This window comes from Leptidea sinapis, chromosome 10 (genome assembly GCF_905404315.1).
Source record: "Leptidea sinapis chromosome 10, ilLepSina1.1, whole genome shotgun sequence".
NCBI classification, from domain to species: domain Eukaryota; kingdom Metazoa; phylum Arthropoda; class Insecta; order Lepidoptera; family Pieridae; genus Leptidea; species Leptidea sinapis.
The window spans coordinates 7156831-7171990 of NC_066274.1; the positions used below are offsets into that span (position 1 = coordinate 7156831).

Here is a 15160-nt window from a genome sequence, read left to right on the forward strand (position 1 = left end):
CCCTACTTAAATTAAAACACTTCTAAAAGTATTAAAACGCGTGTAATTGTAACTGTGTAATACCATTCTCAAGCTTGCAAGAAGATCCAATAATTCTTGAGACCAGTAATATATTTCACTGCAGGATGCGGGTGTCATAAACTGGATTGTGGACTGTCTTATTTGGGCAAACCAAACGCAATATCTCAAGTCGGCCGTTTTCAATAACTTGTCTATCCTAAGTTTAACTTACTAGAGCTAGACAAATCTATCCTTTTACGATTACTTACATTTCTATAACCAATCGACATAAAGCATTGGACTAACGGCCGTTTTCAATAACGTATCTCTAGTTACGGATACATTGCTATCACCGTTTAATGAAATGATCTTATCTATCCATAGTTATATCCAATATTGTTTTACGGCCGTTTTCAATAATCTATATATCTTTATATTAGTTTAACTTTCCTTTCAACGAAACCAGTATATTATACGAAGACGTATTCAAAGTTTTATCCATCATCTGACTCACCAATATTAGCTCTAGACACCAAAACTTTTGATCAATTCTTTAATGTCTAGGTCGAAATAGGCAACAAGCAGATTTAAATATAACACGGGAAAGGCTATAATAATGCGTACTACGCTTAATAATATTGCAGGGAGAAAAATCAATCTAACTGGCCAGTTCTAAACATTTTTAGTATTACCCACGTACATTAAGTATTACACTATAATACAAACTACATGACTGCCCGCCTGCCAATTAATATTACCAGGTTCAACCTTTTTTTACAAATACAATAGATAACAAATAACATTATATGAATAAGAGAAAAAATAACAATACAAATGTTAAAACACAATAAAAAAGATTAATTAATTATATAATAACATTAAAGGATTATTTTTACAACTTAGAATGATAACACCTCGTAATGATAACACCAGCGCGATTCGCAAAAAGTAAAGTTCTCAGCAACCGTTAGGACGTAAATTCCTAACACTGATATTATGACCTTCCTAGATTTTTTTTCCGTGCTTCGTGGCAATAATGTGTGAACAACAGAATTATAATATTAAAATATTTATCGTATCCTTTAACCAACTAAACTCAAAATTTCATAAACTCATAAATAATCATAATATACATAATTTAATAATAATATAATATTGACACACTTTTACACAAATTATCTTGCCCCAAACTAGGCACATTCTGTACTGTGGGTATAAGACAACGACATATTTAATATAATATACTTACTCAAACGTACATAAATACATATAAACATCCATGACTCGGAAACAAACATCCATATTCATCATATAAATGATTGCACCTACCAGGATTCGAACCCGGGACCTCTAGCTTAGTAGTCAGGGTCACTAACCATTCGGCTATTCGGTCGTCTATACGTTATAAATGTTAAAAGAAAAGATGTATCACGTAGTATGATTATAATATAATTCATCCAGCCTATCTTACTAAAATAATTCCATTTATCCCAGTGAGTGGCCGGTAAATTCAACCTATTTCCCGTTTTACTCTTCATTAAATAGGACAAGGCTCTCAGCTCTAGTGAGAGAGATCATAGATAAAACATACGCTTAGAACTCTTAAGAATTACTAGAAGCCTCTGATGCTAAAAGCTCGGAGATAACGATCTAATATGTTTCGTTAGGAGTCTGATACTGAGATATTCATTTAGATGATTATAGTCAAACGATTAAGACGCTTTGTGCCAGAAAATAATCTTTTAAATTTTCAAAGTGGTAAGTGCTTTTACAATATTAAATACAAAGTACTATTTAATAATATTCATTATGTCATTGTAAATAATAAAATTAGTGAATACAAAAGTTCTGTAAATGTACTTGCACCTATCGCTGGGGCTAAAAGTTACGTAAGTGTGCACTAACAAGGAATTTCTGAAAATTTTAACCTTAGGTGGATAAATAAAGGGATGTATGGAACTCTAATTAAAGTATTATTATATATGAATGTAGATACATCTGTATCTTATAAGAAATAAATACGTTTTTAAATACTGCCACAAAATAAATGCATCAAAAAAAAATAACACCAAAAAGAATTGTAAAGGAATCAATTTTGAGAAAATAAATGCCTTTTATGCCTTTTTATCAAACCATCTAACACCTGGGATCCACTAATCTCTAAATTAAAAGCCAAAAATACCAAAAAATGAGGACACTGTCAGTAAATTTTATTAAAAACCATCTGACTACAGCAAATGTCACCGTCGAGGCAAAAATAGCGCTAAACTTCATAATTTTAATATAATCAAATATCATAATTTTACGCAAAACTAATGTTAAAAACACAGTTACAATTACATGCGATTTAATCCTATAAAAAGTGTTTTATTTATATTTCATAAAGATTGGTAACATGTTTATTATTCCCCTGGTATTGAGTAGCTTGGGCAGCAGTGATCACTTACTATCAGGAAACCGTGAACTCATCTGTCCTCTAATGTTAATCCTGTATTATTAACATATCTAAAGCTACTCTGTCATTTTCAGCTTGGCGTGAATGGTTACTCGTTCATAGTGAGTAACAACGGCTACCTGCTTTTACATCCGCTTCTAATTACAACTGTGAGTAATATTTTTATAGGCCCTAAAGAGCCTAGAGAAATACTGCGGTCACTTTATGGCATTTGTGGCCATTGATTGATATCGTTCAACGGGATGGAAAGTTTCGTGATTTTTTTTAAATACAGTAAGGTTATAAAAAGTGTGTGTGTACTTAGGTATGCATGCAAGAAGTTATACTTATACTACAATAAAGTATTCCTCGTGCTATTCTACGTTTGTTGAAATAACAATATTATAAAAATCTTGCAACGATGGCTTTGACAGTTAATTATTAAATAAGGAATATGGCTGTACGGATTTGAACCCTTTGCTTATCCTAATAATGGACGAAGAAACCAATAAAAAAACAACGATGGCTTTGACAATTAATTATTAAATAATGAATACGACTGTATGGGATTGAACCCTTTGCCTATACTAATAATGGACGAAGAAACCAATTAAAATAACAAATGTCGCAAACGTCAGAAAATTTTAGGAACCAACTTTACCCTTTTGTGTTACAGTGATGCGCGTGCATCTTAAAATTTCACTCTCACAATTTTTTCATAACGCGCCTAAAGAAGTATAACTTCAAAAATATATTTGAATCTCTATAAATCTCTTAAGAATCTAATAAGTCTATTATTTTTTACACTCCCACAGATTCAAGCTGTTTATATTAAGAAAAACCGGCAATCAATTAAATAATTGTTTTTTAATAATTATCTGATAGAACACTCTAAAGCTAGGTTCATACTGCTGTGTTGCCCCAACAACCAACAGTCGCCCCGTGTTGAGCCGACTTCTGTTGTCTCGCAGAGTGTTTATACTGTTGTGTTGTGGCGCAATATGTGCACAAATCATCATGTTCTTTAAATTAAGTGTCATAGAATTACTGTATATTGCCGTACTAACTCGATAAATTCATTGGACATTTTTATAAACTCGAACGAACTAAAAACATGCAATACTACTTACGGAATGACCTGCAACCCTTGCGGTTACGCATCGTAATGACTGGTAATGACAGATTCACATTGGTGTCATGGTGTGGCGTGATGTGGCGCGACAGATCCCCCACCACTTCTCTGGCGCGACCAAGCGTCGAGCTATTTTATCGCGACAGAACGCACCACAACACAACACAAGCTGAATGAACCTAGCTCAATAATAGGTTAGTTTTTATTTGTGTGTTGTTTTATTATTTATCTACACCCATGCTTTAAATCCTCTATTAAAGATTCTGAACCAGTTAGCTTATTGCCAACATTAAAGCACCCAATGTTCTAATAACCATTACATCACCCAAAAGAGTGTTGTAATGTTGTACTGAATTTCATAACAACACTCGTATGATTTTTTTTAATCCCTTCATGCGCAAAGAGTTTCAACATACAGCCACATTCTTATTGCTCGATGCGTGGTATCTGTATGAATTTCAAAAAAAGAACATTTTCGTTTACGCGCGCTCCACACTCGAATTCTTAGTTATTCGAATCCCCGCCATTTTTCTTCGATATTTTTATTGTTTTGTTTACAAAAAATTAGCGATTCATTTTAAACCCTGCAAAAGAACATTATATTCGAGTGAATTTTAATTATTGCACTATACATAATGTAAATTACTACTCAAATAAATAATTGTTTCATTAATACTTATTTTATTTGTATATAATCAGTAACGAATGATATTAGGTTACTACTAGGACTGGTGTTTTAATGTTAGCAGTAAGCTAACTGTTCCAGAATCTTTTAGAGGATTCATATTCTGGGTGTAGATAAAGTCTTGTATGCAACTGTTGATAATTAGGTATTAAAACACTCATGTGATACTATTATCACACTCGGCTTCGCCTCGTGAGATAAATCCACATTCGTGTTTTAATACCCCTTATTACACAACAGTTGCATAAATAACTATTACCCATGCCTTAAATCCTATATTAAAGATTCTGAAACAGTTAGCTTATTGCCAACATTAAAACACCCAATGTCCTAATAATCATTACATCATCCAAACGAGTCTTGTAATGTTGTACTGAATTTCATAAAAACACTCCTTTGTTTTTTTTTCGATCCCTTCATTCGCTAAGAGTTTCAACAGACAGCCACATTTTTTTGCTCGATGCGTGGTATCTGTATGAATTTCAAAAAAAGAACATTTTTGTTTACGCGCGTTCCACACTACCAGAATGTCGCGCGCCGAAAAAAAAAGTAGGTCATTCGAATGCTCGGCATTTTCCATCGGTACTTTTATTGTTTTGGTGTACAAAAAATGAGCGATTCAAGTTTTAGCAGCACACCGCCAGATATTATAAACGCTGCAATGTAAATTACTACTAAAATAAATACTTCTTTCATTAATAGTTAGATTATTTGTATATAATCAGTAATGGATGATATTAGGTAACTAGTAGGATTGGTGTTATAATGTTAGCAGTAAGCTGTTTCATAATCTTTTAGAGGATTCATATTCTGGGTGTAGATAAAGTCTTGTATGAAACTGTTGATAATTAGGTATTAAAACACTCATGTGATAATAAGCCCACATTCGTGTTTTAATACCCAACAGTTGCATAAATTACTATTATGCCCGCTAGAAACAATCTGCAATCTTAGTTCACCTGTTAATATTAATTTTGAGTACAATAATTAATGTTATCAGGTTGGGTGGAGGGGCTTGAAAAGTTGATTAACATCACGTGATTAATGTGCAACTCGTATATTGAATTACTTTAACTTTTGGCGAGGCATGATTGAAAACTTATTACGTAAATAAGACGTTATTTTGCAGAAATTCATCATCTTTTAAATCTTTAGCGTTAACTTCGCTAATTTTTGTTTAGTGTACATGTAGAAATGGTAGGTGGGGTGCATTATGCATTATGTAGTTTTAGGGAATAATTGCTTGATTTATATATTTTATTATATTACCTTATTATTATTTTTTACCTTATTTGTTATTTATATTCTCTCTGCCGATTGATTTAATTGTAATACCTACCCGTAGATTGCAGATGCGTTGGTGGTTTTTGACCATTTAAATTATTATATTTTTGACTACAGATAAACGGAAAGTTGCAAGATAACTACAATAGCGTAGATTTCGTAGAAGTGGAACAAGTAGACGATGGCAAAGGGCCCCGGGAGCTCGGCGACAAGATTAAGAAGTTGAGAGTGAGTCTTGTCAATGGCGTTGACGGCAATATGACTGCTGTGGAGGTGCTCTTTCATTACGACAATATGAGGTGAGGGGTTTTGAAGTGAAAGCTTATTTAGCCGCGTTGGGCACTTTTTTGTAGGGAAAATCTTATGGTTTTGCGTCACCGACATGCTCATGACTGGACATGATAAATAAATATTAAAAAAATAAAAATGGATATATTATCTAGTTAGACGCTTTTTGGATGTAGCTATACAGATAAAACTTACAGCTAGGTTAAAAAATTAAGTTACATACATAATTACAGAAAGACAGTTAAAAGTTTTCACAGATAGGAATGGATATATGATGTAAGAGTTAAGTGGACAACAAAATCGAAAATTGTATAAAATGACAAAGAAGAAAAAATAACAAAAGACCTTAAATTTACAATCACAGCTGATTGAAAAAGTTCTCGGTAAGAAGCTGTTTTACCTGCCTAATTGGGGTGGTGAACTAATCCAGATCTAATAGCTTAGACATTTAGTTGAAAGACCGACCAGCCAATAGATGACAATTTTGTCTATAATTAGTTCTAGCTCCGGGAACATGCAGGCAGCATGGTCTCCGGAGTGAGGCCAACGGAAGTAGTAGAAGTATTGTGCAACATTAATGTTGTGTATATCTTATAAGTGAGATTGAAATGATTTAGTTAAAAGTTCAATATGTTTTTGTTTGATAAATATATTTTGAAAGTAATATGAAATTAACAATTTAATTTTAATACTAAAGGTTCTAAGTTTTCACTTCTACTTATTTAAATAAAAAAAATATTATCAAATAAAAAATATCAACGCCCATGACATTTTTAACAATCTTTGATTTTTTATAGTAAATAAATAAATTAATTTAATTTGATATGGTTAATTTTAAATTAGTGTACGCCAATTAGGGGTAAGGTGTGTAAAGTACTTAAACAATAAATACAAGATTTTTTTTAATTGAAACATTTCATATAAATAATTATTTTGTTTAATAATAAATGTTCATAAAAATCGCCATCTTTCTGCTCAAAGTAGTGTTATTTTATTTTACTTTCATTTTTACTTTATTATTCATAGCTACAACCATATTAGCAAGTGAAGCACCGTTATGCTAGTGTGTGCGCGGTTACGGGGGATACTGGTTACACAATTTTTTCTCCCTTAAATCCTATTAATATTATAAATGTGAAAGTTTGTATGTCTGAATGTATGTTTGTACGTCTTTGGTGAAAAAACTACTGAATGGATTTTGATAAAACTTTACAATAATATAGCTTACACACCAGAATAACACATAGGCTATTATTTATAAAACTATCGCGTGAATTATACTTTATATGGCAAAACAACGTTTGCCAGGTCAGCTAGTAATCATATATGGCCACAAATACTTATATAGTATCGTTTTTTCACTTTTTCACAACGCAGGACGGCATTTTTAAAATATCTTATTGAGACGAAAACTGATCTGTCACAGACGATGACAATAATTCTCATAATGGCCGCCTATCGACCTGTAGTAGTGTAAGTGGGTGCTACAGTGTTATGTAAGGTGACACGGAGTCCTTATTTTTTTACTAGTCCGTGGCTACAATATGAGAAGCATGAAATTGCGAGTTTAGAAGTTTAGAACTTTTTTGATAATGCCCCAGCCTAAGTTTTGACATTTCTCTAAATCAATTTAAAAGTTTAGTTTAAAATTAAAAAGAAGCGTGCGAGAGAGAAGAACAACTGTAACGGAGATACAAGATAGAAATTGTAAGTAAATTTATTGTTAGTGTAACTGATTTTGATTGACAATCATAAAAGTAAGCCACGCTTTGCGTTACCTCCTTCGTATTTTGAATAAACCACTAAGTAACGATCGAATCGAGATCCCTGCGAGATCGAATCAGAAATGAGGAGATTCGTAGGAGAACCAAAGTCACCAACATAGACCATATGATTGCGAAACTGAAGTGGCAGTGGACAGGACACATAGTTCGACGGACAGATGGCCGTTGGGGCAGTAAAGTCTTCGAATGGCGACCACGTACCGGAAGACGCAGTAGGCCCCCCATAAGATGAACCGATGATCTGATCAAGATCGCCGGAATACGTTGGATGAGGGCAGTGCAGGATCGATCGTCGTGGAAATCTTTGGGGGAGGCCTTTGTCCAGCAGTAGACGTCTTCCGACTGATGATGATGATGCTAACGCACACATTGATAAAACAAAATTGTGACACAATATCGAGCTGTCAAGTCTTCTATAGGCTAGTATATAAATCTATGGTTACTCCTATAGAAGTCACTAGGAGTCACTCTCTACCTCTCTCTCAAAGCGCCATTTCTTTTAATTGTCATCTAATTCTTATTCTTAATGAATCAATTTTGAAAAAGATTAATAATCTTTACAGGAGAATAGCACGAGTGAAACATGACTATTTCTACAATAAATTAGAAGGTACCCCTTTTTCTATGGGCATTTCTCTACCCATGGGCTATGGTGACACAGAGCTTATGTTGAAAGATAATCCCTTGGAAGCCAAGCAGGGCCAGGCGCTAGTGGGGGTGAACGTTACCAGTTACTTCAACTTTACGTACCGAGTACATCCTGATTGGTAAGTCTTCAATAAATAATATAAAAAGAGGTTTAATTTAAACCATTACACTTAAGTTGAAACGTATACGAATTCGAATTTTAGAATCTGTTTCCGCGACGCTTCATATCAATCTGTGTTGAATATTAAGTGCTAGGCAGTGATTAAAAGCGCATATATATCCTAAGAAAAAGAATGTCTATTGATTTCATTTTATTAAATTTATTGTAAGGTGCCCAAGAAGCTAACAACGTTGCCCAATTTGAATTGGCAAACTTGTGAATAGTGGTTGGTTGTCCCGCCGGAATTATTATATTAATATACTGCACGAGAACATACACTCTACAAGCTTAAAATATACTCCAAAGACTGGCTACACATCTCTTGACATCTGGTTTTGCGTATGTCTTCACATTCCTTCAGATTAGGTCCTGCTTTTCAATGCAATTGAACCCGCAACCGTTTAGGTACTCAATGCGTAACAGCCAAGCAATGTCGCAGTCAAAAAAAACATATTTGTTAATGGTGATTGTTGTACATAGCAATAATAGCTATTGTTTTGATGTATTTTCATATAACATCCATGTATGGATCGTTTTTATCAATACCTGTTGAAAACAGATTAAATAATTAAAAAAAAAAATTTGGCCACATCTATAATAATAATAATAAAGCCTTTTTATTTCATATCCTTAATATATGTACATTTCAGATTTGTTATTTAGTTTTAGTTATTATTTTTCTTAAAATCTACATGTTAGTACGTGAGTGTTATTTTTAGATATGAACTCCTCCTCGGGTGAAGGCCTCCCCCAACTTTTTCCACGCGTCTCTGTCTGTCGGCCACATCTATAGTATGTGTAAAATAATTTTCAGGGTTTACTGCAAGTATCATTACTTAGAAGGGCATGAGTCGGAAAACGCAGAGGTGGAAATATTCAAGTTTCTTGTAAACCTTTCGAAGAATCAAATTGATATTACCAAGAAACAGTACGGTGAAGAGGCCCAGGACGCTCTGTTTAGTGTTGAGAGTAAGTTTTGTTAGTTTTATATTCACACTTAAATAAAATTGTAAAATAAAAATAATTTGTTCAGTGGCGGATTTAATATCGACAACACATATAAGAACACTTAAACTTATTGATTGAAAGAGTTCCACACTATATCTCTATTTTTTCCGACGATACGGTAGCCAAAACTTGTATTGTCGAGCTTAGCTTAAGCCTACTGTAACAATGATAACATTTCTGATAAGAAAATGTAACCCCTATCAAAAATACTTTAAATTATTAAAAGGTGCCATTGCATTCAATATTAAACTTTAATTTTCAAAAGGTGCCATCCCATTCAAAATTAAACTTAAATTTTCAATAGATGTCATCCCATTCCAAATTAAACTTTAATTTTCAAAAGGTGCCATTCCATTCTAAATTAAACTTTAATTTTCAAAAAGTGCCATCCCATTCTAAATTAAACTTTAATTTTCATAAGGTGGCATCCCTTTCCAAATTAAACTTTAATATTGAAAATTGCCATCCCATTCCAAATTAAACTTTAATTTTCAAAAGGTGCCATGCCATTCCAAATTAAACTTTTATTTTCAAAAGGTGCCATCGCATTCAAAATTAAACTTTTAATTTTCAGCACACTGTGGTACCACACCACTGGGTAAAGATGACTATTACTGTAACGAGGACTTAGTCAAACAGCTCGTGTTCGATGCAAAACTTTCCACACCTTACTTCAGGCACTGGGAAGCGTCTGAAGAAGAGCAGGAGTTGGCGCGGAAGTATAATGTCAGTGTAAGGTTTATAGCGACATCTAGCGGACTCACTCGCTGGCATTATATATTCGATGATGAAAAAAATGAAAAGGTCAATGAATTTGGGTTTAGAGAAAAGGAGTTTGATGGAAAGTGAGTTGAAATTAATGATTTTGTTTACTTCAAATAAATATTATTATCTTTCTCTGTATTTTTTAAATAATAAGAATTGTAGAGAAAATTTAACAGAGTTATATTTTAACTCAACAATTTGTATATTGAGAATAAATTTTGTAGAGAAAATCTGAAAACGGTGGTATCAAGTTTCCAGAAAGTACCGAACTCTCGACTTATTCGTTATAAAGCCATCTCTTTATCTAGATTTACTTTACTTTACTAATTTTTTAGAAAGTTCTTTTAAATGTCATATGATTTCCATCTGACTTGGATAAGATTCGATGCAACATCAAATATTTTCATCCAAAATTGTATATTAAATCACTTATTAAACTTCAAAGTCAAACAACCCTTTCGTAAATATATGCCTCAGACCAGGGGGCCTACTCCTAAAAACGATATTCGATAAATCGAATCCTACTCTTAGTTACATCGTATTCAATGTCGAAACGATGATTGAACGAACGAAACATTATTCGATATTATCGGTCCTAACGCTACTCTTAATTGAAAATGTCAGAGACGAATATTCGAATATCACAAGTAATCAAACGTCACTTACGATAATCTCAACGACACCTAGGCTGTCGATGCTAATATCGTTTCAAGTTGTATAGATATATTTGCCATACAATATACATACCTAATAAATATTATTGAAATAATTATATGTGATTTACTATTCAACAGAATTTTTTTTACTACTAAGTCATTTAAGTCATTTTGTTGATCGTCTATGCGTAGAAATAATGCAAATGTCCGCCTGAGAAATAGGAAGTCGACGAGAAGGGTTGAGTTACTTTTTTTTACATTTTATTATCCGCGAGTTTTGTATTATTTATTCAATTTAAAATGGTCATATTATATTCATTACATAACATTTACATTATGTGTTAATGATATCAAATTGGTGGTGCAGAGTCTGGCATGGTCCTTAGCGCCTAAACTATGTTTTGACTTTTGACACTTAACAGCGACGTAGCACAGATAATGTTTAGGTTTGAACATATTTCATTCGCACTAACATCGTAAAAAAATCAAAATATCAGTTTATGGTAACGATAAACGATAAGGAATTCGAACATTTGTTAGAGTAGGATAGTTGCGATATATTCGGAGTATTATCGTATCGTTCCGAATGTATCGTTGTCGATTTTGCGAGTAGACCTCCTGAACCGCGGGCATAAGGAACTTAACGGGCTAATCTTTTTTAAATAAAATTTCCTTACAGTAAAATTTATTATTTTAAATACCTTGAGGGCGCTCTCTCTATTCCCTGGTCACTCTACACCTATGCCAGCCTATCGAAACTCTCTAAGAAAAATTAACCATTTAAATTAAAGTTCAAAATTATATTATATTAATATATTTCTCGACATTCACCACTGTTATTATCTGTTATTATATCACCTACTTTTACCTTACCTTTTACCTAGTTTTTCAGCTTTCCAACTTTCCTTTTTAGCCCAGGTCTGGCCCATTTCAAAGCCGGCCTTTAGTCCTCATATCGGCGAATATACTCACTGTTCATCATGTAAAATTATTGTGGACTTAATGCATAAGTTAACAATAATCAGTCATACAAACGTGACCTATTTGTCATTTCCTACCATCAAAGATAACTGAGAACTACCCGTTAAAAAAAAAGTGTGTGTGTACTTATGTATGCACGCAAGAAGTTATTGGCCTAACTAAGCAAAAATCATTAAAATGATTTATTCCTCGTGCTATTCTACGTTTTTATAATGATTAATTTTGTAAAAATCTTGCAAAGATGGCTTTGACAATTAATTATTGAATAATGAATACGGCTGTATAGGCTTGAACCCTTTGCCTTTAATAATGGACGAAGAAACCAAAACAAATAACGAATGACGCAAATGTAAAAAAAATTATAGGAAACAACTTCAACCTGTTACGTTTGTGTTACAGTGATAGGCGAGCATGTTAAAGTTTCACTGACATCATTTTTTCATAACGCGCCTGAAGAAGTATAACTTCAAAAATTCAAAATAAATTTCAGGGTTTTCGGTGACTTACACTACAACACGATCGAAGAAACGTGGTATAAGGCGGCAGTACTCCAGCACATGATAAGTAAAGAGTCGCTTGTGATCGCTACCCCACTACCGATACTGGACAAGACCATAGCCAACCGCCCGTCGGTGTGGGACGAGGAAGGAGACATAACCCTCACCGCCAGCTATGCGATATTCTACAAAGACGGCAATTCTGAAACCCCTGCTGCCGTTGTTGGCTTTCAGTTCGTGTATTCTAATTTCTTTGAAGTCTTCCAGGATATCACTAATAAAGCGGGTAATGTGAGTATCAGAGTAATATATTAATTTTATTATTTAGTCGCCTAGGGCACTTTTTGGTTGGGAAAAATCTTGAGGGTTCACGTCACCGACATGTTCATAATGCACCGACACGCTCACGTGATAAATTAATAATTACAATAATAAATATATATGGTTAGTTTCTTTTTGGATAAGTGAAATCTCGTGAGTTCACTTCACCGAAATGCTTAAAGCAGTATATCTGTAGCTGACGTATGTACAGCTGACGTATTGTGCAACATTAGTGCTGTGTTTAACTTATGAGTGAAATTGAATGGATATAGTGAAAAGGTCAGTGTGTATATACAGTGCATTGTTGAAATAGTGGTTTTGTTTGATTAATATATTTTTGAAAAAAAGTTTCCAAAACAAATTGAAATTTGTAATTTAATTGTTTTTAGGCATTATAAAAGTTTAATACTACAACTTCTAAGTTTTCACTTCTATCGGCAGTCTCTGCTCTCGCGACAACTGCTAATATATTTCTTTCTTTTTTAATTTTGCTTGAAAAGTGCAGAATTTAATAAATTCATTAAAGGCTTATTATAATTTTTCTTTTCATAACGTAACGTGACGTCAGTTTTGGACGTACACTTAAAACCTTGTTCTACCTGCATTACTCATAACCCTTTTTGAGCTTTTTCATGATTTTTCGTATTGCGACATTTAAATCGACTCTACTTTAGAGTTTTTATTTTTACGTTCTACGCTTTTTTTTTTATTAACACAATCACACCAGTGGAAAGCTCTTTTCCACAGGACGCCGGCTAGATTATGTGTACCACAACGGCGCCTATTTCTTCTGTGAAGCTGCAATGTGTACGCATTACTGTGTTTCGTTCTGAAGGCCGCCGTAGCTAGTGAAATTACTGGGCAAATGAGGCTTAACATCTTTTGTCTCAAGGTGACGTGCGCAATTGTATTGCCGCTCAGAATCTTTGTGTTTTTCAAGAATCCTGAGCGGCACTAAATTGTAATGGGCAGGACGTATCAATTACCATCAACTGAACGTCCTGCTCGTCTCGTCCCTTATTTTCATAAAAAAAATTGTAGATCGGTATTTATATTGACAGCATGTTGGCTTTGCTCCCATAAAGCTAATAGTAACATCTCCAACATTCTAGGGCCTGACTTGCGAAAAAGATGGCAACTATGACTGCTACGTCATCGATAGTTCCGGCTACGTGGTAATTCTGGAGGAGGAGTCAGATGACAACTCTGTGGGAGACTTCTTCGGTCAGATCCAACCGCATGTGCTGCAATCCTTTATTGACAAGCGGATATTCGAGTACGTAGAAGTGTTCAACTACCAGGCGCTTTGCCCACTGTCTGTGCTGAGTGCTCAGAATAGTGCGTATTCGTTCACTACGGTATGTTTTTATTATTATTATTTTTATATAAATAAGTTTAGATCTATTTTGAGGAATATTGTTCTGCGGGGGGTTGTGTAAGTTTTGGCATAGTGAAAGTTTACACAGAGAGAAAGTGCAGAAACCTGAAACGAATAAAATAGAAATAAATAGTCAAACCTTAGAGTAAGGAATGATCTCCGCTGCGCAACAACTAGATACCACACTACCTAAGAACAAAAGCTTTTTTATTACGTCAACTATTAGATGCGTGTGTGCGTGGCATTTCGACACTCAATGGCATCTTTCAAATAATGTAACATACGCTTTGTTTAACAAAATACTTACTGATGATAATATGTGATCCCAGTGTCTTTCTTATTTCTTGTAATGTTATTTTTACAAAGTTTTACTACGCAACCCGGCATTTTAGTTTCAATTATTAGCAAAGTTAGTTAGTTAGTTAAGTAGCAAAAGCGAGTACGCCTGCGGTATTTAGTTGGAACTCAGCAGAGACCCATGAAATACATTCATAGTGACAATAAAAAAAGTCAGATAGAAATTACAGATTACGACATTCAAAATCGATTGAAGATAAAAATAATGGAGGGGTTGAAATAGGGGATGAAAGTTTTTATGGAAGTTCGTCTTTATCGAAGATGGCACCATAACACTTATAACCTACGACAATGTCCACGGATTACTATATAAGTGTTAGATTACAAGAAAGAAAAGAAGACTCTAATAACGCAGTAATCAAGAGATTATTACAAACAGATGTTGCTTACAATATTATTATGAGGTTAGATATCTAATATATAAATTTCTCATGTCGCGGTGTTTGTAGTTAAACTCCTTCGAAACGGCTTCACCGATTCTCATGAAATTTTTAGTGCATATTGGGTAGGTCTGAGAATCGTACAACATCTATTTTTCATCCCCCTAAATGTTAAGGGTGGTCCACGCCAATTTTTTTTTTTTTTAATTTGTTTGATTATGAGTCAGGATTAAAAAATACATACAACCACCCATCTACGATCAACAGTTTCTTTTGTATCGCGAATTTAATATTGGCAATACAACGTTTGCTGGGTCAGCTAGTAATATATAAAACTCCAATGAGAACACTTAATTTAATAACAATGAGATTTAAGTTTAAATTTAATTTAATAACATTAAT

The 15160-nt window shown here is 33.6% G+C and overlaps 1 protein-coding gene across 1 annotated transcript in view; it reads left to right on the forward strand.

The window, feature by feature from the left end:
• The window catches only part of LOC126966428 (voltage-dependent calcium channel subunit alpha-2/delta-3), a 46020-nt gene that overhangs the window by 21092 nt on the left and 9768 nt on the right, over nucleotides 1-15160 (forward strand). The window contains exons 10-16 of the mRNA XM_050810465.1: nucleotides 2530-2604; nucleotides 5653-5834; nucleotides 8171-8374; nucleotides 9230-9384; nucleotides 9998-10268; nucleotides 12316-12613; nucleotides 13756-14001. Of these exons, the coding sequence (XP_050666422.1) occupies nucleotides 2530-2604; nucleotides 5653-5834; nucleotides 8171-8374; nucleotides 9230-9384; nucleotides 9998-10268; nucleotides 12316-12613; nucleotides 13756-14001 (1431 nt within the window). The remainder of the gene's footprint in view (nucleotides 1-2529; nucleotides 2605-5652; nucleotides 5835-8170; nucleotides 8375-9229; nucleotides 9385-9997; nucleotides 10269-12315; nucleotides 12614-13755; nucleotides 14002-15160) is intronic.